Below are 23433 nucleotides of genomic sequence, written 5' to 3' on the forward strand. Positions count from 1 at the left end.
GGGGTGATGGGTACGCACACACACACATTATTTAAACAAGACTAAAAACTGCTTTTGTCAATAGAAGAGCACCAGTATTGTGGATGGGTACTTAAACTCCCTCCCCCAGTGGGTTTGGATACAGAGGAGGCTTTGCTCAAGTGGAAGACGCATCTGGTGATTTAGCTGCAGGGCCCCAACCTCCACAGGATTAATTTATTTACAGGGGGTCTCCTGACTAGGGTTACCAGGCAGGGATTGGGGGGCGGGGAGCTGTGATATTGTATGTCCTAGACAGGGGTGGTCAAACTGTGGCCCTCCAGATGTCCATGGACTACAATTCGCTGGCAGCATTCGCTGGCAGGGGCTCATGGGAATTGTAGTCCATGGACATCTGGAGGGCCACAGTTTGACTACCCCTGCCCTACAATATCACTTCCATGGAAAACCCAGTACTGAAGAAGGTAGCTTTAGAAGTTGCCTGAAACTCTATGATGAAACTTTATGATAGGCTTAGGGTTAACCTCTATGAAACCATAGATTTTCTACTGAAGTACAAAAGGAGGGGATGTTGCATGGAACAGAAAACAAACAACCTAACTGGAATTAGCCAGGACCTGAAAGGAAGGATGTCTGTGCACATCTGTACACCGCCCGTGGCGCCGCGGCGCCACGGACTAAATAAATGGTTAAGGGGCCTTGAGGAGGGCTCTGTCCGTGATGAGGAAGGGTCCGAATTGGACCCTTCCTCACGACAGACAATCGGAGGGACCAATTGGCAGGCGCAAAGCGCCTGCCGATTGGTCCCTCCGATTCCCAGCCCCAGCAACTGCGAGCCGCGCTCAGCGCGGCTCGCAGTTGCTCCCGGCCTGACGTGGTGAGAGGCGCGAAGCGTCTCTCACCGCGTCAGGCCGGCCCCAAGGAAGCCCCCGCCGCAAACACAACACAAGACTCCAGCCGCCGAGAAGCTGCAGAAAAAAAAGAAACACCCCCGGAGGAGCCTTTCGCCGCTAGCGCGACGAGAGGCAGCAGAAAAAAAAACCCCTGTAGGAGCTCCAAGCCGGCACGCCCACGAGAGGCAGCAGAAAAAAAACAACCCTGCAGGAGCCTTTCACAGCTCCAAGCAGCAGAAAAAAAAACCCCTGTAGGAGCTCCAAGCCGCCGCGCCCACGAGAGCTAGCAGAAAAAAAAAACCCTGCAGGAGCCTTTCACAGCTCCAAGCAGCAGAAAAAAAAAACCTGTAGGAGCCTTTCGCAGATCCAAGCAGCAGAAAAAAAACCCTGTCGGAGCCTTTCGCAGATCCAAGCAGCAGAAAAAAAAACCCCTGTAGGAGCTCCAAGCCGCCGCGCCCACGAGAGGCAGCAGAAAAAAAAAAACCCTGTAGGAGCCTTTCGCAGATCCAAGCAGCAGAAAAAAAAACCCCTGTAGGAGCTCCAAGCCGCCGCGCCCACGAGAGGCAGCAGAAAAAAAAAACCCTGTAGGAGCCTTTCGCAGATCCAAGCAGCAGAAAAAAAAACCCCTGTAGGAGCTCCAAGCCGCCGCGCCCACGAGAGGCAGCAGAAAAAAAAAAACCCTGTAGGAGCCTTTCGCAGATCCAAGCAGCAGAAAAAAAAACCCCTGTAGGAGCTCCAAGCCGCCGCGCCCACGAGAGGCAGCAGAAAAAAAAAAACCCTGTAGGAGCCTTTCGCAGATCCAAGCAGCAGAAAAAAAAACCCTGTAGGAGCCTTTCCCAGCTCCAAGCAGCAGAAAAAAAAACCCTGCAGGAGCCTTTCACAGCTCCAAGCAGCAGAAAAAAAAACCCTGTAGGAGCCTTTCGCAGATCCAAGCAGCAGAAAACAAAACCCTGAAGGAGCCTTTCCCAGCTCCAAGCAGCAGGAAAAAAAACCCCTGTAGGAGCTCCAAGCCGGCACGCCCACGAGAGCTAGCAGGAAAAAAAAACCCTGCAGGAGCCTTTCACAGCTCCAAGCAGCAGAAAAAAAAACCCTGTAGGAGCCTTTCGCAGATCCAAGCAGCAGAAAACAAAACCCTGAAGGAGCCTTTCCCAGCTCCAAGCAGCAGGAAAAAAAACCCCTGTAGGAGCTCCAAGCCCACGAGAGCTAGCAGAAAAAAAAAACCCTGCAGGAGCCTTTCACAGCTCCAAGCAGCAGAAAAAAAAAACCCTGTAGGAGCTCCAAGCCGGCACGCCCACGAGAGCTAGCAGAAAAAAAAAACCCTGCAGGAGCCTTTCACAGCTCCAAGCAGCAGAAAAAAAAACCCTGTAGGAGCCTTTCGCAGATCCAAGCAGCAGAAAACAAAACCCTGTAGGAGCCTTTCCCAGCTCCAAGCAGCAGAAAAAAAAAACCCTGTAGGAGCCTTTCACAGCTCCACGCAGCAGAAAAAAAAAGCACCTCCTGGTTTCCCCTGGGTCCTAGCGCCCATTGCATTCCTGGTTGCAATGGGCTTTCTTGCTAGTTGGACAATAAGGTACAAAATGATAGAAGCACTAGAGGCCAAGCCCGTTGCATTCAGGAATACATCGGGCGCTAGATTAGCTGGCTGCTTCGGTGGCCGAAGCACCCAACCCTAGGTGTGCCTTCACCTGAGCTGACAAGGTGACTGCTGTCATAGGGGAACATATGGGAAAATATGACCCTGCCTGGGACTGAATCCAACCTCTGGTCAGTCCATCACAGTCCGTACGGCTGTCCAGGGTCTCAGGAGGAAAGGGACTCCCATCAGCTTCAGCCAGACCCTGTAGCTGGAGATGCTGGGGACTGAACCCAGGGCCTTCTGCACGCTAAGCAGATGCTCTTCCACTGAGCTGCTCTGAAAACGTGTAATCTGTACTTGTACCCAGGGAAACTGCCGTAGCCATTTTCTTCATTCCTGCCATTTCCCACAAAGCACCCAACCAACCCTCCGGTGTCGATTTTGCCGTGTTCGTGTCACAGTGAACTCGATTCGCTTTGGTCAAAAAACGATTCTCATTTCCCTCAAAATGCCTCCTTTCTTCCTGCGGCACAAAATGTTAGCAATGAATCAAAATCCTACGTGCTGCATGCTGAGATAATCCCACCCACCCATCCACCCACCCTGTTTCTCCTTGCCCGTTTTTTCTGCCTTCATGCCCCATTGCCGCAGTTGTCGCTTGATAGCAGTTTGTGCTTGCAGATGCCTGCTGCATGCTTTGCCTAGCGATGTACCTTGAAGCCGAATGTGAAAATAGATGATTTTTGCCTGTGCCGGTCTTTATGGAGCTGGTAGGCTGGAGCTGCCCTTGTCCGTTTCCATGACAACCCTCTTGTCTGACTACAGTAATGTCTCCCTTCTGTTTCCTGGAGTTTTTTTCCCCCTGACTAACTGATTTTTCTGTCTCTGCAATGTTTCTTGCGCCTTAACTAGGACAAAAGTATAGCGTAGTGTCCTTGTTTAGTAATGAGAACGTGCTGTCTGCAGGCTTTGAAATAGACACCCCAGATAAATTTGGAAGAACCTGCCTCCATGCTGCTGCTGCCGGAGGGTGAGTAATTCAGAGACCGTCAACGGCGGGTTGATGTGGGATTCAGTTCTGTGATCTCTCTGCAGAAGAATTCGTGCCAAATAAGAGCTGGTGAAATGACGGTGGAATTTGTGTTTCCGTGGTGGTAGGGACGCTCAAATTCTGCGCACGGTCAAAAAGAGCCAGAGTCAAGGAGCACCTGGAAGACTAACAACATTTGTGTTCTGTGCTGTGGCAGACATTTCGGGAGGGTAGCCAGGCTGGTCTGCAGCAGACCAGCTAGAGTCCAATGAGCCCCTCCAAGACTGACCAGATTCTGAGGGAATTTCGTCAGATATGAAGTATTATTGCATTGTTTATTCCATTTTTATACCGCTTCTCTTTGGCTAAAAACTCAAAGCAGTTTACAACAATGAACAGTTATATCAATTAAAACAGGACAAAGTTTGAGTCCAGTGGCACTTTAAGACCTACAAAGTTTAATTCTGGGGAGAAGCTTTGATGTGCATGCACAGTAGAAGCATTCTTGGTGCTCTCCCATCCAGGGTCGACCCTGCTTAGCTTCCAAGATGTAACGAGATCAGGCTGCTTGGCTATCCAGATCATAGGATCATAGAGTTGGAAGGGACCTCATGGGTCATCTAGTCCAACCCCCTGCACTATGCAGGACACACACAACACTATCGCTCATCCACTGTAACCTGCCACCCCCTTGAACCTTCACAGAATCAGCCTCTCCGTCAGATGGCTATCCAGCCTCTGCTTAAAAATTTCCAAAGATGGAGAATTCACCACCTCCTGAGGAAACCTGTTCCACTGGGAAACCGCTCTAACTATCAGGAACTTCTTCCTGATGTTTAGATGGAATTTCTTTTGAATTAATTTCATGCCATTGGATCTGGTCCGTCCTTCCGGAGCAAGATCAGGGCATCAAAATAGATTCTTCTGTTATATCAATTATAAAATAAATACAAAAGTAATATAATGAAAATGAACTAATATAGACTCATATAAAATAATAGAAACACATAAACCAAATCTAATCCTTTCCTTAAAACTATTGGATCCCTTGCAGGTAACTTAAAAATTACCCAGAAGCCAGCTATCCTCCACAACAAGGAATATATTTGATGGAGGGCATTTTGACTCTTGAAGAAGAGGAGTTGATTTTTATACCCCACTTTTCACTACCTGAAGGAGTGTCAAAGCGGCTTACAGTCGCTTCTCTTTCTCTCTCCACAACAGACACCCTGTGAGGTAGGCAGGGCTGAGAGAGCTCTGAGAGAAACTACTCTGTGAGAACAGCTCTAACAGGACTGTTAGGTCGCCTATCTGGCTGCATGTGGAGGAAGAGGGAGTCAAACCAGGCTCTCCAGATTAAAAGCCACTCTTAACCACTCCAGCAAGCTGGCTCTCACTCCCTGAAAACCTTGTTGGTTCTAAGGCACCCCTGGATGTAAAGTTCAGGCATATTGCTCTGCTATCCTGGACAATGTTTTTTTTTTAACCTCACTCAACTATTCCTTTTCAGTCATGAAACATGTTGCCATGTGGAAACCCCTCACTGTCAAATCCTGGCTTTTAAACTCTTTGGTTGCATACTCTCTGACTGAATACATGGACTTAAATAACCAGCCCTTAATTAAAATGGGTGAGGCCTTATATGAAAGCGTATCTTGCCTCTTGGCCCACGCTTGCAGGCACCACGCAAAGATGGTACCGATTAAAACATTTCTTAAAAGACTTCTTCGCAAAAAACGAGTTACGCGTCAGCACGATGTCGAGAGGGCAAGTCCTGTCTGCTGCTTCTCAATAAAGTGTGACATTTCCCCTCAGCTGGAAACAGTGAGGGCCATTCTGATGTAACATGAACAACCACCATGTTGTAACTGGAGGGGTTGGATGGAGGGGGCAGAGGGGTGCTTGCCCCCCTAAAATGCTACATTTCCTGATTTTTCTGCTTATGAATTCTGACACTTAGGACACTTCCAACTTGTCATTGGTTCCAAATTAATAGAACCTCCCTTCCCCCAGAATTATTCTATGACCTCTTTTGATGAGATATTTGAAAGAGTCTTTTTGAAAGAGTCCACTGAGTAGGGTCTGGATGCTTGGTCCACACGTTTCAGCTGCTTACTCTAGAGAAGGTGTCTCAGTTGAACTGAGTATGATGTACAATCTCTACATGCAAATTAATGTAGATCAGTTATGAAATAATCCAGGGGTAGTCAAACTGCAGCCCTCCAGATGTCCATGGACTACAATTCCCATGAGCACCTGCCAGCATTTGCTAGCAGGGGCTTATGGGAGTTGTAGTCCATGGACATCTGGAGGGCCGCAGTTTGACTACCCCTGAAATAATCCCAGAAAGTAAGTTGCTGGGTAGAATCAAAGACGTTCCTTCTCCTTAGAGTTCTTCCTGCAGCAACATGGCTTGTTCTCGTTATGCTATGATTTGCCCTTGTGTTCAGATGCAAGCTTTTTACAGATACCTGTTCTAGAATTTATGGAAATTGTTTTTCATTGTGTTAGAGGGGACCAAACAGGGAATTGGTAAAATTCTAACAGCCTGGGCAACTGAATCAATGAAAAGTAGAAACTGAATGCCATCTTTCCCATCCAATTCATAGCAAGATTCCTTAGCAAATTAAGGACACCAGGAAATTCTTCTGCATCAACTTTGTTGCATGTAGAAAAACAGCCATGCAGGACAGCAGATGCAGTTGGGAGGGGAAAAGCAATTAAATCACTCCCTTCGTCCTCTTCCGTACAGAAAAAAAGAGGCAGAAAGGGAAACATGGTCCTCACCCCCCTCCCTCCCCACTGCAGCCTTCTGACTCACATGGGCCATAGCCCCAAGAATCAACATTCCCAGGGTCTCAAAGGACAGCTGATGGGAGGGGTAAGCCGGAGAGGGCCAGCAAGAGATGCCAGTAGCCAACCTGCTGTGTTTTTCAGAGCTCAGGTATCCATGCTTTCAGTGTGTTTGTTGGCTCTATGCATACATTTGAAACTGGAGAATCCCCCAGTTTTTTTATCGTATGGATTATTTTTATGCGACCTGCCGCGAGCTGGTTTCCGAGAGCGGTGGCTATAAACCCAATAAATAAAATAAAATAAACAGTGATGCACATGTATTATACGCAGGAATTAACTGTTCTGATTATGAGCCAAAGATTTCTTAATTTTGTGCCGCCCTTGTGGGAGTTTCTAATCAACGGGCATAGATTAAGTCAGGGGTAGTCAAACTGCGGCCCTCCAGATGTCCATGAACTACAATTCCCAGAAGCCCCTGCCAGCATTCGCTGGCAGGGGCTCCTGGGAATTGTAGTCCATGGACATCTGGAGGGCCGCAGTTTGACTACCCCTGGATTAAGTTGAGTGGCCCTGTGGGTCTGTCTGTAGCAGAAGAAAAGAACCAGAGCCCAGGATAGTTTTTTAAGACTATCAACATTCTTGGTGGGGAGGAGCTTTCCTGAGTCCCGGCTCACTTCTTCAGACAGACTCCTATTCCAGCTATACCTGACTTATGATAACGTTGCCACAGACTTGGTTAGTTTTTAATTAGTCTTGCTGTTTTCTGCTGCTAGTCAATGGAATAAGAATGAACAGAATGGCTTCCTTGGGAATGCCTTGATTACATTATAAGCGCACAAATCAGTCAACTATGAAGTGAATCCATTTCCTCCAAGCGAATGATCTCTGTTGTCTGGAGAAAACTTATAATATTGGGAGATCTCCAACCATACCTGGGGGTTGACAACTCTACGTAGCACCTGTAAAGAAAAGAATATTTGAAGTCCACAGGGGGCCAGCACAAGTCTGGGGGGACTATTCAGGGGGAGAAGGAATTTGCTTCAGTATAGAGTGACATGAGGAGCATCCTGTATATGTGCAGCTCCAAACCTGGCTGTATTACTCTCCACCACCAAGGAAAATGGAGCTTGGTGGGGAAGCAGAATCCGTTCCTTCCCCTATACCATCATGGCAAGCCTTAAAAATTCCGGCCCCTGTAACTGATGTGTGGCCTTTGGGAAATCACATTGGATCTGGGCCCCAGATCCCCAGATTCTGGGGAACACAAACCCGGCTTGCCCAAATGTGTAATGTGTAGTTTAGCCTCTTTTCCAGAAAGAGGCTATCTGCTCTGACAACTTGCTTCTGGAACAGGGGGAATGTCCAAAACAATGTGAGAACCATTTATGTGTGCACCATAAAAGAGGCTGGCAGGATTGCAGCTGTTGATTTCTAGGACATCTGCATGTAGAGCAGAGAGGTTTATAAGCGGTGAGAATAACAGCGAAAGAACTGTGTTTCCATCACTATGGAGAGATAGTTGAATTTGGCTCAGGTGTCCTTTTTTCCCCCTTGTCTTTTCAGTAATGTTGATTGTGTGAAACTGCTGCAGAGCAGTGGAGCTGATTCCAGTAAAAAAGACAAATACGGAAGGTATGTAATTGTGAAATGTAATTGTGAAATGAAAACCCTCCCAAACCCACAGATTCCTGCAGAACTTCCTCTTCAGAATTATTGACCAGTCAGAATGATAGGAGTCCAATAGGATAAACAGGGTCTAGGATTACTGTAAACCAAGCTAAAAGGACAGCTGACTCCTGGAGCCCATAAAGGAAAACTGCTGAGCTCAGATCTGGAGCAGAACAGGGAGACAGTCAGGACAGGAGTTAAGGACTGTCAGTGGATTTCTGCCAAGGGGACTGGACTTTCCTACCTCTTCTTTCCTGCAACATCCTGTTTGACACATGGAACTCACCGCCACAGGAAGTGGTGGCAGCTACAGGCATAAACAGCTTCAAGCCTCTTATCCACAGTGTCTAGATGGGAGACTGTCTGGGGCAGGGATGTTCTGTCTTCTTAGCGTTTGGGGGGTGGCAGTGGGAGGGCATTTGGAGCTCTAGCCCTGCTGCTGGTCCTTTGAGGCATTCTCAGTTCATTTCTGGTTGAGTTTGCTTCTTCCTTCTCCTTTGCTTGGTCTGCCTGTCACTCATACACATCAACAGCTGCCAGTCAGACCCTCAGACCATCAATGGTTCAGATTGGCAGAGGCCGTCCCGGATCTCAGGCGGGGGCGTTTCCCATCAGCTGGGAGTTGCAGGGTTTGGAGCTGGGGTCTTCTGGAAGCCAAACAGAGGCTCTGCCTCTGAGCCATGGGAATTGTAGTCCATGGACATCTGGAGGGCCGCAGTTTGACTACCCCTGATGTATAATTTTCTAGATAGCTAAGAAATAATAGTCCCATATGTGGCTTCCCCAGGGGCATTCTAAAACTGGGGCTGCTCCTCCCCACTTTCTGGGAGAGCTATATTTATTTATTTATTGAAAATATTTTTTACCGCCTCTCTTCCTTATGTAGCTCAAGTCAGCTTACAGGCATAGATAAAGCACATTAACCAATCATAAACCAAAATTTAAAATCACAACTTGGGGTTGCTACCAAATGTAACTAAAATACAATCCTAATTTAAACGGTCTTCAACAGCCTCCTAAAGATCAAAAGTGAGAGGGGGGTCAGGGGGGCCTTCCAGGGGAGCTTGTTCCATAATTGTGGGGCTGCAGCTGAAAAGGTACCTGTCAAATGAATTTCTTTGATTGATGCCACAGTTGGGAGGGCCTCTCTCTCCCTGTGATACTAATTCCTGAGCAGGTAGATACAGGAGAAACCAGTCTCCATTCACATTGGATTTTATGGGTCAAAACCAACACCTTGAAATGGAGCTGCTCTGTAGCCAATGTAACTGTGCTGATATCAGGGCCACGTGGTCCTGCTAGCTGACCCCTCTCAGCAGTCAGTTCACAGTCCAGCTGCAGCTTCCAAACACTCTTCAAGGGGAGGCCTGGAGTGACAGGTGAATACCTTTTATCCCCATGCCTTCTGACCACTGCTAGAGCAGCAACTAACATGGTGGTCCTCATTTCAGTGAATCTTAATGGCCTCGGCATCTTAATGGCTTCTGTGTCTCTGACAATGTGGGCCAAAATTAAGGTGACCAGATTGTCCCACTTTTGGAGGGACATCTGGGGGTACCTGGCAAATTGTATTTATGTTGAAATTAAATATATATATATATTACAATACTATTTTTGTGTTCTATGCGTTCTTTGAAACTTTTTGTTGCTCCACATAGACCACATTTTTAATCAAGAACCCCCCCAGTCAATGGTGTCCCGCTTTACCAATGTTAAAATCTGGCCACCGTAGCCAAAATTCCACATCCCTTCCTCCTTCTCTCTCTCTCTGCTCTGCATTTCCTGTCTGCCTGTCTCTAATCCTCCGCTGAAGAGCTATTTTTGCTACCTCGAATGGGGTCCCCCTATAGTAATGTTGCTCCTCAAGCCATAGCCCTGCTAATGCCTCCCTATTTATTTTCCAGGACCCCTTTGCACTACGCAGCTGCCAATTGTCACTTCCAATGTATGGAGACGCTGGTGACCACGGGGGCCAATATTAATGAAACCGATGACTGGGGACGGACAGCGTTACACTACACTGCTGCCTCAGATGTGGACAGAAAGTAAACAAGCTTATTTGTATCCCTTTGTTCTACTTGGTTGCTTAGGCCATGGTGTTTCTGCTTCCTTTGTGCAACAGCCTCATTTAAGCAGAAGTACTTGCCTGAGGTACCTGGAATGTTTCTTCTTCTCTTCCTTGACTACTGGATTTATTTTGAATCCCCACTCCCTCCCATGTGTTGAGGCAGTAACACAGCTGCGTCATTTACCTGTTAGGCAGCTGGGGCACCTACATCAGCCCTTCTGGATCTTTTGACTGAGAAGGAGCCCCTGAAATATTTTTCAGGTTTTGAGGAACCCTGGAACTGGGCTGGGAGTGTGGCTGAGTCCAGGACATAGGGGCAGGACACAGGGCTGGGGAGCCCCTGTCTTACATTGAGGTCTTGCATTTTCGCTGATACAGAAAACCCTTTTCACAGAAATGTATAGGAAACTATTGGGATATTTGGTTAATATAGCAGAGTTTTGACCAGTCATAGAAGCATGATACAGAGTACAATGGATAAACCTCCCAAGAAGAATATTGCAAAAAAGAAAAAGGGGGGTAAACTTACATTTATTTCAGTAGATCCAGTTTGCAGTCAGGTTGCAGTCAAAGAAGAGAAGGTAGCCTAATCTAAAGAGTACTTTCCCTCTCACAAATGGCTGGCTTGTCCAGCATCATGTGTGCAGGAGTCTGAAGGCCCTGGGGTTTTCCAAATTGCCTTTGTATTCTGTTTTAGTAACCGGTTGCTAATGCATTCATCTGTCATTTCAGAAATATCCATTTTAGTAACCAGCTACTAGCAGAATTTATTTATCTGTTCAGACAAAGCCTGCTTGCATTGGGTTAGCAAACTATGGTTGAACCTCAGTGGATAAAAACTGCTTTCGTCCAGTTTTCACCTCTTCCTTGTGCTTCGGAATCACTGTGATGTGCTGGGTGAAATGTCTGAAGCACTCCTTGCCATGCAGCTTTTTTCCTACCATTTTTTTCTACACGATCTTCCTTGGAGGTTTGTTTGTTTGTTTTTTTAAAGTTCTATGTTGAGCTCTATAGTGCTATAACGCTATAACGGTACCACTGAGATAAATTGATCTCAATGGTCAATGGTTTTGAATGACACCACTATAGAACACTGTAGTTCCAAAAAAAACCCGAAACCCTGCAAGGAAGATTGTGAGGCAAAAAAGGGTAAAGAAAAATGCAGCACTGTTTGAAACAGCAAATTTCTTCAGACATGACTCATCACGGAAGAAAATTCACTGTGTGAAATTCCTGTCCCTTTATTGCTTTACTTGAAATCGGATCAGCAATGAAATACTTCTGGTTTAAAGCAGTAATGTGAAAATCCCCATTGTCTCTACAGGAAAGAGAAAGAGGAGGGGTCAGAGTGCAGCTCCTAGGTTAAGACAAGAGGCATCCCTTCCGGGAGATAACACCTAGACACAGTGTTATGTAACTCGCCCCCTCCTCCCAAATCTCTAGGCATGCTGTGTCGTTCACTCCAACAGAAACAACCATTGTAGGAGTTACTTGGATTTCAGAGACTTGTTGAACAAGTTAGATCCTTGTAATACTAATTCAGGTAGGAACGCTTTTCATGTAGTTAGGGGCATGGTAAATTCCTGTGATTGAGGGGAAACAGTCATAGAATCACAGAATCATAGAATCATAGAGTTGGAAGGGGCCATACAGGCCATCTAGTACAACCCCCTGCTCAATGCAGGATTAGCCCAAAGCATCCTAAAGCAGTCACAGGAAACTGTTTCCTTGACTTTCACCACTGGTTTGCGGTTGCAGTTCTCACAAGCAAAACATGTTTGTGATAGATGGCAACAACAGTTATCCAGTTGTTGGATAATTCAGGTGATCTGTTACAGAGGAGATGGTCCCTGGTAACAAAGCATATTCTTTTTCTAATTTGGGATGGGGTTCTGAAAGTTTTAGAGAACCTGAAGAATGAGCAGTGTCAGGCGAAGCCATGTGTAATAAATGTTACATTTTGTGTATGCAGGCAACTGGATTGCCAAAAGAATACTGCCCTGTGTAGATATTCCTCCTCTACCATTATAAGCATCTTCTTCCTCCTTCCTCTTTTCAGAAGTCCCCCCCCTAATATTTGATTTACAACTGGGTGGATTTTTGTCTTTCTGTCTGAAGAAATGAGCAGTGAATCACAAGAGTTCTTCCCTTGTCACGGATTGTTAGTCTTTAAGGTGCTCCTGGGCTCTTTCCTCCTGCTACAGACAGACTAGCATGGCCACCCATTTCGATCTATCTGAAGAAGTGAACCGTGACTCAGGAAAGCTCCTACCCTGCCACAAATGTGGTTAATTTTAAGGCGCTCCTGGACTCTGGCTCGCTTCTCTTTGTAGTTTGCCATGATGTCTTGTATGTTTTTCACTCGATCTGCAACGCCCAATGAATCATCACCTAATAGAGTCTGTGTAACTTGGTAAAGATTCCAAGGCAACTAAGGCCTTGGAATGTTATGGTTGAAGACTGTGAAAGAAAACCCTCTGAGACTATAAAAGTGAAACTTTTGTGACAATGAAACAGGACAGATTTTCATGAAAGAGAAAGGAAGTGAGATAAGGTTTAGACTCTTTAAGGGTTGCTTCACATGTCACACAGCGGCAAATCTAACTTATTTACGTGAGTATTTTTATAATCTGCTTTTATAAGTCAAAAGTGGAGAAAACTGTTGGAATATGTGCTTGGTACTGCTTGTTCGTGTGATCGGGGCCTGCAAGCAGACTCTGGCACGGGGACCTGTTCGATGTAAGCATCTGAAAAATGAGCATGCTTGCTTGTACACCCATTTGATCGCTACATGTAGCTGTCAGAAAGCAATAATGCAGCATGTGCTTGAAATTGGAGACACTTATTATCTGTTTATGGCCCAAGTGTTTTAAATCCTTTCCAAAATATTGTAAGATATCGTGGCAGAAGTTCGGATCCCAATGATCAATGCGGTCGATGGAAGGCATTTCTGCAAACAGAATGGAATGCCCCTCCCCCCTTTCTCTACCTCCTCCAGAACAGCAAGAGGGGCTGCTGGAGAACCTGCATCAGCCTCTATGCCTTGTTGCTAGCCTTCCAGAGGGACTGGAGGGCCACCGTGATCCATTCTGCACACCAGTGGCTGCGCTGGGCTGCTGCCAGTTCTTTGTAACTAGTCAGTTTCCGCACCGTTTCCTGTGTCCCCACGGGGGACCATTTTGGCGGCACACACCATCCGCCCTGGATTTCTGCTTCCACACGAGGCAACTGGGGTAGAAGGGTTCTGCTGTGCAGGGGCTTCTTTTTTCTGTTTAGGAACATGGTGACAATACCACATTCCCAAACTACAACAAAAAAATGCCCCAGGCAGCTCAGGGGCACAGTGTGGTTCTGCCGAGCTGTCTAGGGCATTTTTTGTGTCCTTTTCAGGATGCCGTAGTCGGCTCAGGGCAGGGAAGAACTGGGACTGGAAGGCCAAGTTGGCTGTCCCTACATAGGCCCCATTGGTGCCCAAGGCAGAAAAGGGAACGTGGATATTTACTGCGGGGAAACGGAGGGCCTGAGTTGGGACAGGCACGGGACAGGCCTGGGCTGGCGCCGACATCATATGGAAGCAGGAATTAGTCTCACTGTCAGACGAGCACCAGCCCAGGCCTTATTCCCCATGCAGAATAGGTCTGTGTGAGGCAGATGCTGAGCTGATGGGCCATTGGTCTGATCCAGCAGAGATCTTCTGATGTTCTTAAGACAGTAAGTATGAGTTGGCTCTCAGGACAGACGGAAACAACATCCTGTGGGTATGCTAGTGTGTGCCTGTATGCATAAGCTATACCAGAGCTTCCAAAAAGTGAGTTTTACCAGAAGGTTCCCAAAAGTGACCTCCAAACTAGGGTTGCATGCTCCGGTGCGGTTCGGCCATTTCGGTAATCATCAAAGCTCAGGCTTTGGTGATCACTGAAGTGGCCGAACCACGCCGGAGTGCGCAACCCTACTCCAAACTATGCGCCTTATCTTGATGTTTTGGTATGGAATGAGGAGCAGATTTCTTGTGACAATGATTTCTAGGAGCCACTCAGGTCTTTTCTTTTAGTGAAGGGGTCGTTGTTGTGCTCCGAAAGGAGTAGGTCATGGCTTATAAGAGAGTCTCCAAAGTGACCGTTTTCAAAATGAGTTACGTTCTTCTGTCCCTTATGTGAAGAAGAAAGAACGTTTTGGGTAACTCCCATGAGAACACGGAAGAACTTGAGAAAGCCCATGACATGAAGGAAAAAGAAGCCACCTTGTAAGTTGACTGTCCATGGAGCAGCCAGATTCCATCCCTGAATGTTTCTGCTTCTGTGGGTTGCAGTTGTTTTGCATTCCTTTGTTTCACCCGGTCCCTGGGCCGCTGCCTACAACCGCAGGGCCTGCTGAGAGCTAACTGCAGTACGCTGGTCTGTCGGTGTCTGTCTTTATTTCATGTTTCATCTCTCTGCTTCATGTTGGCTGCTGCTGCTGCTGCTGCTGCTGCTGAAGCATTGAAAGACAAATTGATGTGCTGCCATGTTTCAGTGAAAAGACTTTGTGTTGTGATGCTGCAAGGAATATTTGTCCTTCACAAATATTAGATTCACACCTGAGGTGTCTTCTTGTTGCAGCTATTAGTTTTGTGTCAGTTGCCAATGAGATAGGATGTGTATGAAGAAATATGTATAAGGAAATCTTTCTTTTTTTAAATCTTTCTTGAGGGTAGCTTTTCCCATGTCACGTCATAAAAAGAAAAGTAACCCTATTAGCTGTTATTACAGTTTCCAGTATCTGGGATCGTTCCCTTCATTTGAATTATGTGGCTGCTTTGTGGAGAAAGGCAAACCACCTCAGCTTCGCTCAGGGGCGGGCAAACTGTGGCCCTCTGGATGTCCGCGGACTACAATTCCCATGAGTCTACCTCAGCCTACCTCAGGGGTGGGCAAACTGTGGCCCTCTAGATGTCCACGGACTACAATTCCCATGAGTCTACCTCAGCTTTGCTCAGGGGCAGGCAAACTGTGGCCCTCCGGATGTCCACAGACTACAATTCCCATGAGCCCCTGCCAGCATTTGCTGGCAGGGGCTCATGGGAATTGTAGTCCGTGGACATCCGGTGGGCCACAGTTTGCCCACCCTTGGCTTAGCTCTTGTAACAGTCCTAGTAGCCCAGGCTAGCCTGATGTCATGAGAGCTTGGAAGCTAAGTAGGTTAGTACTTGGAAGGGAGACCACCATAATAGTCCAGCGTTGTTATGCCAAGGAAGGCAATGGCTAACCACTTCGGTTCATCTTGTACCTTGAGAGCCCTGGGAGGTGGAGCTTTGTGGGGTCTTCAAGAGTCATCCGTGTCTTGATGGCACCCTGTAGGAACTATAGCGCTGTGATAAGAGAAGGGGGCATCCATTTGTGGCGAACGTTTTTTGGAAACCCAAGAGCCTTTTGGGCTGCAGAGCTGGCAATGCAGTCCTCGACACAGTTATTCCAACCCACTGACTTCCATGGACTGAGACCAGAGTAACTCTGGAGCTTGCTGAAGTATCGGCAGGACCTCTGCTGACAGGGCTGTATTCTGCATAGGACTGCACTTATGCAACCCTTTGGAAAGGTAACCTGGCTCAACAGACAAACCAGACAAATATTCTGCTTTTTGTTTTTCTACAGAAACATGTTTTATAATGTAGATCAGGGCCCCCCAGCATGCTCCCTGTGAGTGCCCTGTTGACAACTTTCCTAATAGGCCACTGGAGATTTGATTGGCTATGCACCTTTTAAAAGATGTTGCTATGGTGGCTGCTGCCACGGCAGCACAAGAAAACTCATTGGGTTTGCTGCGGCGGCCATTTTGTGCTTGGCTCTGCCTCCCAGAGCAGCCATTTTGTGCCATCCATTTTGTGGCTGCGCCCGCTGTGCTACGTCAAAATTCCAGAGGTGCCCACGTGCTCAAAAAGGTTGGAGGCCCTTGATCTAGACGTCCAAGTGTGATTCAGATCATTTCAGCCGAATTCAGTAGCAAGCATATACCTCCCAGACTGTCAGTGTTTTCTGTACTGAACGTGAACAAATTTGGGTGGTGGTGCTGAACTCTGTTTAGACGAGAGAAGTTTCAAAGTGGCTTACGATCACCTTCCCTTCTAGGGTCGGGCACTTCAGCCGCTTCAGCAATTGCAGAAGCCCGAGGCGGCCAGCTGGCCACCTCGGGCTTCCGCAATCACCGAAGCAGCTGAAGTGCGGCGAAGTACCCAACCCTGTTTCTCTTCCTCTCTCCCCAACAGGCCTGTTGGAAGGCTGAGAGAGTCCTGAGAGAACGGTGACTGGCCCAAGATCACCCAGTGGGCCTCATGTGGGGAATCAAACCCGGTTCTCTAGATAAGATTCCACCATTCTTCACCACTGCACTGCACTGGCTCGGTCGCGGTGAGGAAGCTAGCATGCTAAGGCCTTGTAAAATGTACCAAAGTATTGCCTTGGCATTGCTCTTTATGAGCGATTAAATTAGATTAGATGGTGTAACTTTTGTCTGTCTTTGTCAACAACCTACAGGTGTCTAGAATTCCTCCTACAGAACGAGGCCAACCCGTCAATACAGGACAAAGAAGGTTACAATTCAGTGCACTATGCAGCTGCTTACGGACACCGGCAGTGTTTAGAATTGGTGAGTAGGCCCTGCTAATGGTAGAGATGTCACATGAAATAAGTATGTTCATTTTCTATTTACTCCACACAACTATTACTGTTCTTATTTTGGAGACTTTGTCAGTGTTAGATCTTTTTCTGTTTGCAGGCCTGGTGGAATAAGAGTTATTTGGGGATCATGGTGGCTTGAAGATTCACACAACACTTAATCAGATTTCTTTGATCCAAGATGGCTGTTGGTTTGGCCTTCTTTTTTGGGCTTCCTAGGGGGACTCAGGTTGGCCAATGTGAAGGGGCAAAAGCAAGGGATACTTTTTTAGCCAGATGGTCTTTATTATGGCCCACAAGCCATAATTGTATCCCGCTTCAGGCTGACGTGCTGCCCCACCCCACGCGGCTGGTGGCAGTGGGCAAAAGTGATGGTTCCTGCAGGTTCTGGCTTCCACCCAGTCATTCTCCCAGCAGACAGGCTGGAGTCCTGAAGACATGAAGTTGCTTTTATGGAGTCAGACCCACATGCAACGTGTTGTCTGCTCAGGCTGGCAGCAACTGTGGCTCAGTTGCATAGCCTCTGCTTGTCATGCAGAAGGTCCCAGGTTCAATCCCTGGCATCTCCTGTTAAAGGAATGGAGGTCCCTGTCTGACGAAGGGAGCTTTGACTCTCAAAAGCTTGTACCTCAAAAGTCTTTTTGATCTCCAAGGTGCTCTTGGATTTCAATCTCAATCTTTTACTGCAGATCAGTATGACTACCTTTTTTATCTCCAGGTTGTTGGCAAGTATACCCCAAGGTCAAGATTGGTAGCTGTTTTAGTCTGTCAGTAGTAGTTGGAAATTATTGGAATGACAACTAATAATAAAGCTCAAGACAATGCATCCTCCTGAACAGAATTGAGACCTAGGTTTCCTGTCTCATGACCAATGCTGATTTATCCATGTCTGCTGCCCCTCTGTGTATCACATCTCATCCAATCACGCCTGCTGTCATCATACACTTGCTGTTTTTATTTGCTTCCTATTGTCATTCAGCATCTGAAATCACTCCACTCTCTTTTTCGCTAGTGTTGCAGATTGTTTTCAAGAGTGTAGCGCTTTTCGGAGGGTGAATCCACTTTTCCCGATTTCCCTTTAAGCGCTACAACGAATCGCTTTTTGCGTGACTGTTTCAGGAGTGTGGCAGATTGTGTGCGACGTTTTGCGGAACTGCAAATTAGTAGCGTTTACAATTTGCAAGCCTTCTGCTACATTAAAGTCATGTGGAATGGCCCATAAACTTACCACTTCCTTTATTTGTTTCAGCTTCTAGAGAAAACCAGCAACATTTTGGAGGAATTGAACTCAGCAGCTACAAAAAGCCCTTTGCACTTAGCTGTAAGTATATGAGGTTTGGAATTGCGGTCTAATTCAAATAACCAAACAGCCTCTCCTAAGATATGTGTCTAAATCTATCCCAGACAGATTTGACACATCACACATACATACTTCTTGGTGGAAAGGGGAAAAAACTTAATTTCTACTGAGGTGGAGGTGGAATCTGTTCAATAGAATGGAGATCTGTATGATTTCCTTGTCTTTTGCACAACTGTTCCCTGAGATAAGAAAAAGAAGAGTTGTTTTTTATACTCTGCTTTTCACTGCCCAAAAGAGTCTCAAAGCAGTTTCCAGTCATCGTCCCTTCCTTTCCCCACAACAGACACCCTGTGAGGAAGATTAATGAAAAGCATGCCTAATGGATGGGGGATATGCTTCTAGGTAGCACTGTGTGTGAACGAGACCTTGGGGTACTTGTGGATTGTAAACTAAACATGAGCAGGCAGTGTGATGCAGCAGTAAAAAAGGCAAATAGCATTTTGGGCTGTATCAACAGGGGCATCACATCAAAATCACAAGATGTCATAGTCCCATTGTATACGGCACTGGTCAGACCACACCTGGAGTACTGTGTGCAGATCTGCGTCGAAGACGCGGCGTACCTGCTCCTTTCCCACCACCGCCATTTTCCGGCTTCTGCCGGCCCTGGGCGCTCCTTCGCTAATCAATTTTTTTCACAAACCTCTAGGCCTATCATGGTCATCATCATGCGTTGGAGGTGCTTCTCCAGTCTCTGGTAGATCTGGACATTACAGACGAAAAGGGCCGCACTCCTTTGGATCTGGCTGCGTTTAAAGGACACGCAGACTGTGTTGAAGCTCTCGTGAACCAGGGTGCCTCCGTCTTAGTAAAAGATAAGGTCACCCAACGAACCCCTCTTCATGCCTCAGGTAAGTAACTGAGTCTGTTGTTTCGATAGCTTTGCTTTGGCCCGCAGACAGCACCTGCACAGAGGAGAAAGCCAGGGGCTCAAACTGTTGAGAAAACAAGCAGATTTTTAAACAGAGACTCCCCTTAGTTTATTTGGCAGTGTTAAAGAGATGTAGGAAAGACTACAAGTAGGGATGCCAACTACGGTTGAGCGCTTTGGCCTCTCCTGGCACAGCGAACGCTGCGGGGGAGGGGGAGCGGAGGCACGGGCATCAGTGTGCCGGCGGGCACACACACGCAGGCCCACCGGTGCGCTGGCGCCCGCGCCTCCCCCCCCCCCCGCAGTGTGGCGCTGGCTGCGCTGGAAGAGACCAGCCGCTTTGGGCGCCAAACCACCCAACCCTAACCTCCAAGTGGGAGGAGGAAAAAAGCTGAAGATTCAACTACAAATAAATCAAGTCTTGTTTAATTCCAAGTATACACCAGAACAAGTTCCGGTATAACACTCATTTTCCAGGGGGAAAAATCTTCCTCAGTGGCTTAATATTCTTAATTCTCAAAAGTGTTGTATCGGAACTCATTCTGGCGTATATTTTGAATTAAAAGACTTGATTTATTTGCAGCCATCTCATCAGCTTTTGTTCTGTGGCTGATTGATCTTTGTGGCTGATTGATCTTTGCTGTTGAGCTCCCAGGTGCTCTGAGCAAGTTGCCCAGATGCTTTTTGCACCAGTGACATCCCTTCAGGCTTCCTCAGTAGCATTATTGCGTTCCTAAACAAATAAACAAAATGCCCCAAGTGGTCTGTGCAGTGCCGTAGAGCTGCCTAGGGCATTTTGTGTCCCTTCCAGGACACCATAGTCAGTCCAGGGCATGGGAGGAGCTAGGAAGGCTCGGCTCCTCCCTGCCACACGGGCTTGGCCCGGCATGGTGCCCGGGGCCAAAATGAGAACATTCTCTTGCTGCAGATTAACTGAGGGCCTTAATAGGGCCAGTCCCAGGACAGGCCTGGGCCAAGCAGGGATTAGGCCTGCAGCTAGACAAGCACCAGCCTGGACCGAATTCCCCATGCAGAAAAGGTCCCAGCGAGGCCAGAACATCAGAAGGCATCTCATTGTTGTCCCCCAAGCACCAAGAAGACAGAGCACCACTGGCCCAGACAGAGTGTTCCATCTGCAGGCTAACAGCCACTGATGGATTTCTTCTCTGTATGTTTCTCCAGTTTCCTTCTGTCTAAGCTGGCGGGAGAGACCGGCCGCTTCGGACACCAAAGCGCCCAACCCTAGTTATGATACTGGCTGATTTGATTTCACTGGCTGATCTGAGAACCAGTTTTGTGTAGTGACTTTAATCTGGCGAGCCGGGTTTGATTCCCCACTCCTGGACATGTGCAGCCAGCTGGGTGAACTTGGGCTCGTCACAGAGCTGTTGTCACAGAGCAGTTCCGTCAGGGCTCTCCCAGCCTAGAGGCTGTCTGTTGTGAGGAGACGAAGGGAAGGAGGTAGTGAAAAGCAGGGTATAAAATGCAAATCTTCTTAATCCACTTCCTAATAATCGCTGCATTTTAAAGGAGAAATGGACACCCGGGTTTGCAGACTGAATCCTTTTATTGAGGAAGGGGGAATGTGACTGTAGCTATTCCACAACAGCAGCTGTTCCACCACCAGCAGAAAGTGTCAACCCCCTGTAGTTGAGGATGCGGAGATTAGACGAGTAAGATTATGCCATCATTGTTGCTACGGTGACCAATTGGTTACTAACCACTGCAATTTTATTGTTATCGATGGGGTTCTGTAAGCCACCTCGAGCCTTCGGGGGGGAGGTGGGATATAAATACAACAACAACAAGAAGAAGTGAAAGTAATCCAGGAAGTGAAAGTACTCTGGGAAACTCATTCTGGTTTCCTTCTGCCTGACCACAGACTAGACCAGGGGCGGGCGAACTGTGGCCCTCCCGATGTCCATGGACTACAGTTCCCATGAGCTCCTGGCAGCATTTGGGAGGGGGTACAAGAATTTGGGGTGGAGCAGAAAATACTTCTTGGGGAGGTAGGAAAGCCTTGTGGTTGGGACTGGGGGGTTTGCTCATGCAATCCCCCCCCCTTGCCAAGCAGACTTGGGCGTAAAATGGAAACACGATGCTGCTTGCTGCTGCTGTGGTTGGGCTTGAGAGCAGCTGCTTGGGAGAGGCCAACAGGAGCTTGGAGTTTTGTCACTCCCTTTCCCCACCTGCCTGCATCTCCCCTTGCAGCTCGCTTTAGTTTTGCTTTCTTACCCGTTCCCAACTTCCTCCTCCTCCTCCTCCTCCTCCCCTGGCCAGGCAGGAATATTGTGGGAGAAGCAGCAAGAGAAAGCAAGCAGCCCTTTCAAGTTTGCTGCCAACTATCACTTCCGTAATGGATTTCCATTGCACATCTTAAAGATTTTCCCTGTGGTTGCCACTCGAGTTGGGCGCTTTGGCATCAAAAAATTTCACATCAAAAAATCACAAGTATTAATAAGCTCCTGTTACCTGAAGGAGTACACAGATCCTTTCAAAAAAGGAAATTGCCCATTTCCCCCATGGGGTCTTTCATTTAATCACAGCTGTCTAAAGATCTGTGCTTTGTTGGAGCAATTATGTGGATATATTCCATTATACTAATATTGCATTTTTTTGCTTCATGTTTTATTGATTTTTGTGGGATCCTGATTGATTGCATTTTGGAAATATTATTAATTCTTTGCTGTTTAACTACTGTGGTCACGACCATAACAATTACCACAATAATTACTGCTGCTAAATACTACTGCTGCTCTGTAGAAGTCTGTATTGAAGTGCCCCCTCCGCAAATTACTAACATTCCAGAAGAGTCATTTTCCTGGATATGATAGCCAGTGTCCCCCTCAGCCACCATAGCTGGCCATCAAAGGACGGCTACCGATAGTGTCAGACTAATATCAGGGAGATCTGGGTTTGAATCCCCACTGGCCCCATGGAAGCTTGCTGGGAGACCTTGGGCAAGTCACACTTCCTCAGCCTAACCCACCTGATAGGGTTGTTGTGAGGATAAATTAGACAAAAGGAGACTGATGTCATCTGCTTTGGGTTCCCTTGGGGAGAATGGCAGGGTATAAATAAACAAACAGCAAGCCCTGCTTGCCTTAAGAGGTGTCCCATGGTGTTCATGTTAATTAAACTGTCATTTCATTGGGTGTTGCAGGGACAACTTCCAGGGCTCCTCAAAGCCTGAAAATTTTTTTTAAAGGCTCCTCCACGGTCAAAAGGTTGAAAAAGGCTGCCTTAAACAGAGAGAGTCCTAGACATGCTCAGGACTGATCCTGATGCTTAGGGTTGATCCTGCGTTGAGCGGGAGGTTGGACTAGATGGCCTGTATGGCCCCTTCCAACTCTATGATTCTATGATTCTAGGAGAGAACATCTGTGATCTGGGACAGCAAAATATTAAAATGTATGCCTGTTGCTTTTGAACATGAATGCATGATTCTGCCTTCTATGGAATCAGACCATGGGTCCACTGAAGTGATTATTCTCCACTCCGACTGGCAGCGGCTCTCCAGGGTCCCAGGCAGGGGTCTTTCACATCCCCTTCCACCTGGCCCTTTTCAACTGGTGCTGCTGGGGATTGAACCTGGGACCTTCTGCCTGCCAAGCAGAGGCTCTTCCACTGAGCCACACCTGTTCCCCAAATGCTAAATAAAGTGTTTTTTGTCCTTTGCAGTCATCAACGGACACACCCCATGTTTACGGCTTTTATTAGATGTTACAGATACCCCCGATGTGACAGATGGCAAAGGACAGTAAGTTTGCTTTGCTTTGATGTTGTGTTTTTGTGACATGAATTGGCCCTTGCATCAGTTTAAACGTTTTTTACGAGCACTGCGACTTGAAGACAGCATCTCTGTGGTCCTGATCCATAGAGATTCAGTTGTACATCTGTGGACGACACATCCTGTGATGCACACAAGGTTTTTCCTCCTTCCCTTGGTCCTGTCATCTGTGTCCTGTCAGCCGAGAGGGGGGAGGGTCAGGGAGAGGCTGAGGAAAACAAAGAACTGCTGCTGCTAAAGTTCACCTGAGACTCAGGTGTAAGCTGCACGGAGCTTTTATTGCAATTCCAGGTCGATTCAGTCCCTGCCGTCTACACGGAATGCGATTTCCGTTTTGAATTGGGGCGATTTAAATATTCCCTCTGCAACAGACATGATTGATCTGGAGCGACCCTACCTTTTCTTCGTGATTTCCTGGAGTGCTTTTAACCCTGGATAAATTAAAAATCGCATTCCTAAAATGTGCAGCTGTTTGCGTTTCCCCGAACTAAAAGCTGCCGAGCCTTCAATTGGTAAGGGAGTCTGTTCAAATGCTTCCGGTTACGAAACTTTCCTCCCAAGATGCATTGTTTCTCTTTGTTTCCCTCTGGGATTTGTTTCCCTCTGGGATTTGCCTCTTCTCTGAGAAGCTGATGGCTAGCTGGCTTTCTTTTTTCTTTTTTAATGAACATTATTGCAAACCCAGAGCCTCTTGTGGTGCAGAGTGGTAAGGCAGCCGTCTGAAAGCTTTGCCCATGAGGCTGGGAGTTCAA

General features: G+C 47.2%; 1 protein-coding gene across 9 annotated transcripts in view; it reads left to right on the forward strand.

Moving 5' to 3' along the window:
- Positions 1 to 23433, forward strand: part of ANKRD44 (ankyrin repeat domain 44) — a 158726-nt gene that overhangs the window by 102725 nt on the left and 32568 nt on the right. For 5 of the 9 annotated variants that reach the window (XR_013227993.1, XM_077319352.1, XM_077319358.1 and 2 more), the window contains exons 12-19: positions 3361 to 3478; positions 7838 to 7906; positions 9847 to 9987; positions 14170 to 14253; positions 16520 to 16631; positions 17910 to 17981; positions 18670 to 18871; positions 22573 to 22651. Coding sequence is in view for 8 of the 9 variants with exons in the window: in XM_077319352.1 (XP_077175467.1) it covers positions 3361 to 3478; positions 7838 to 7906; positions 9847 to 9987; positions 14170 to 14253; positions 16520 to 16631; positions 17910 to 17981; positions 18670 to 18871; positions 22573 to 22651 (877 nt within the window). In the remaining variant the exon portion in view is untranslated. The remainder of the gene's footprint in view (positions 1 to 3360; positions 3479 to 7837; positions 7907 to 9846; positions 9988 to 14169; positions 14254 to 16519; positions 16632 to 17909; positions 17982 to 18669; positions 18872 to 22572; positions 22652 to 23433) is intronic. The other 4 variants (XM_077319353.1, XM_077319360.1, XM_077319354.1 and 1 more) reach the window with 3 other exon arrangements.

Source organism: Paroedura picta, chromosome 2, assembly GCF_049243985.1.
Source record: "Paroedura picta isolate Pp20150507F chromosome 2, Ppicta_v3.0, whole genome shotgun sequence".
Classification (NCBI taxonomy): domain Eukaryota; kingdom Metazoa; phylum Chordata; class Lepidosauria; order Squamata; family Gekkonidae; genus Paroedura; species Paroedura picta.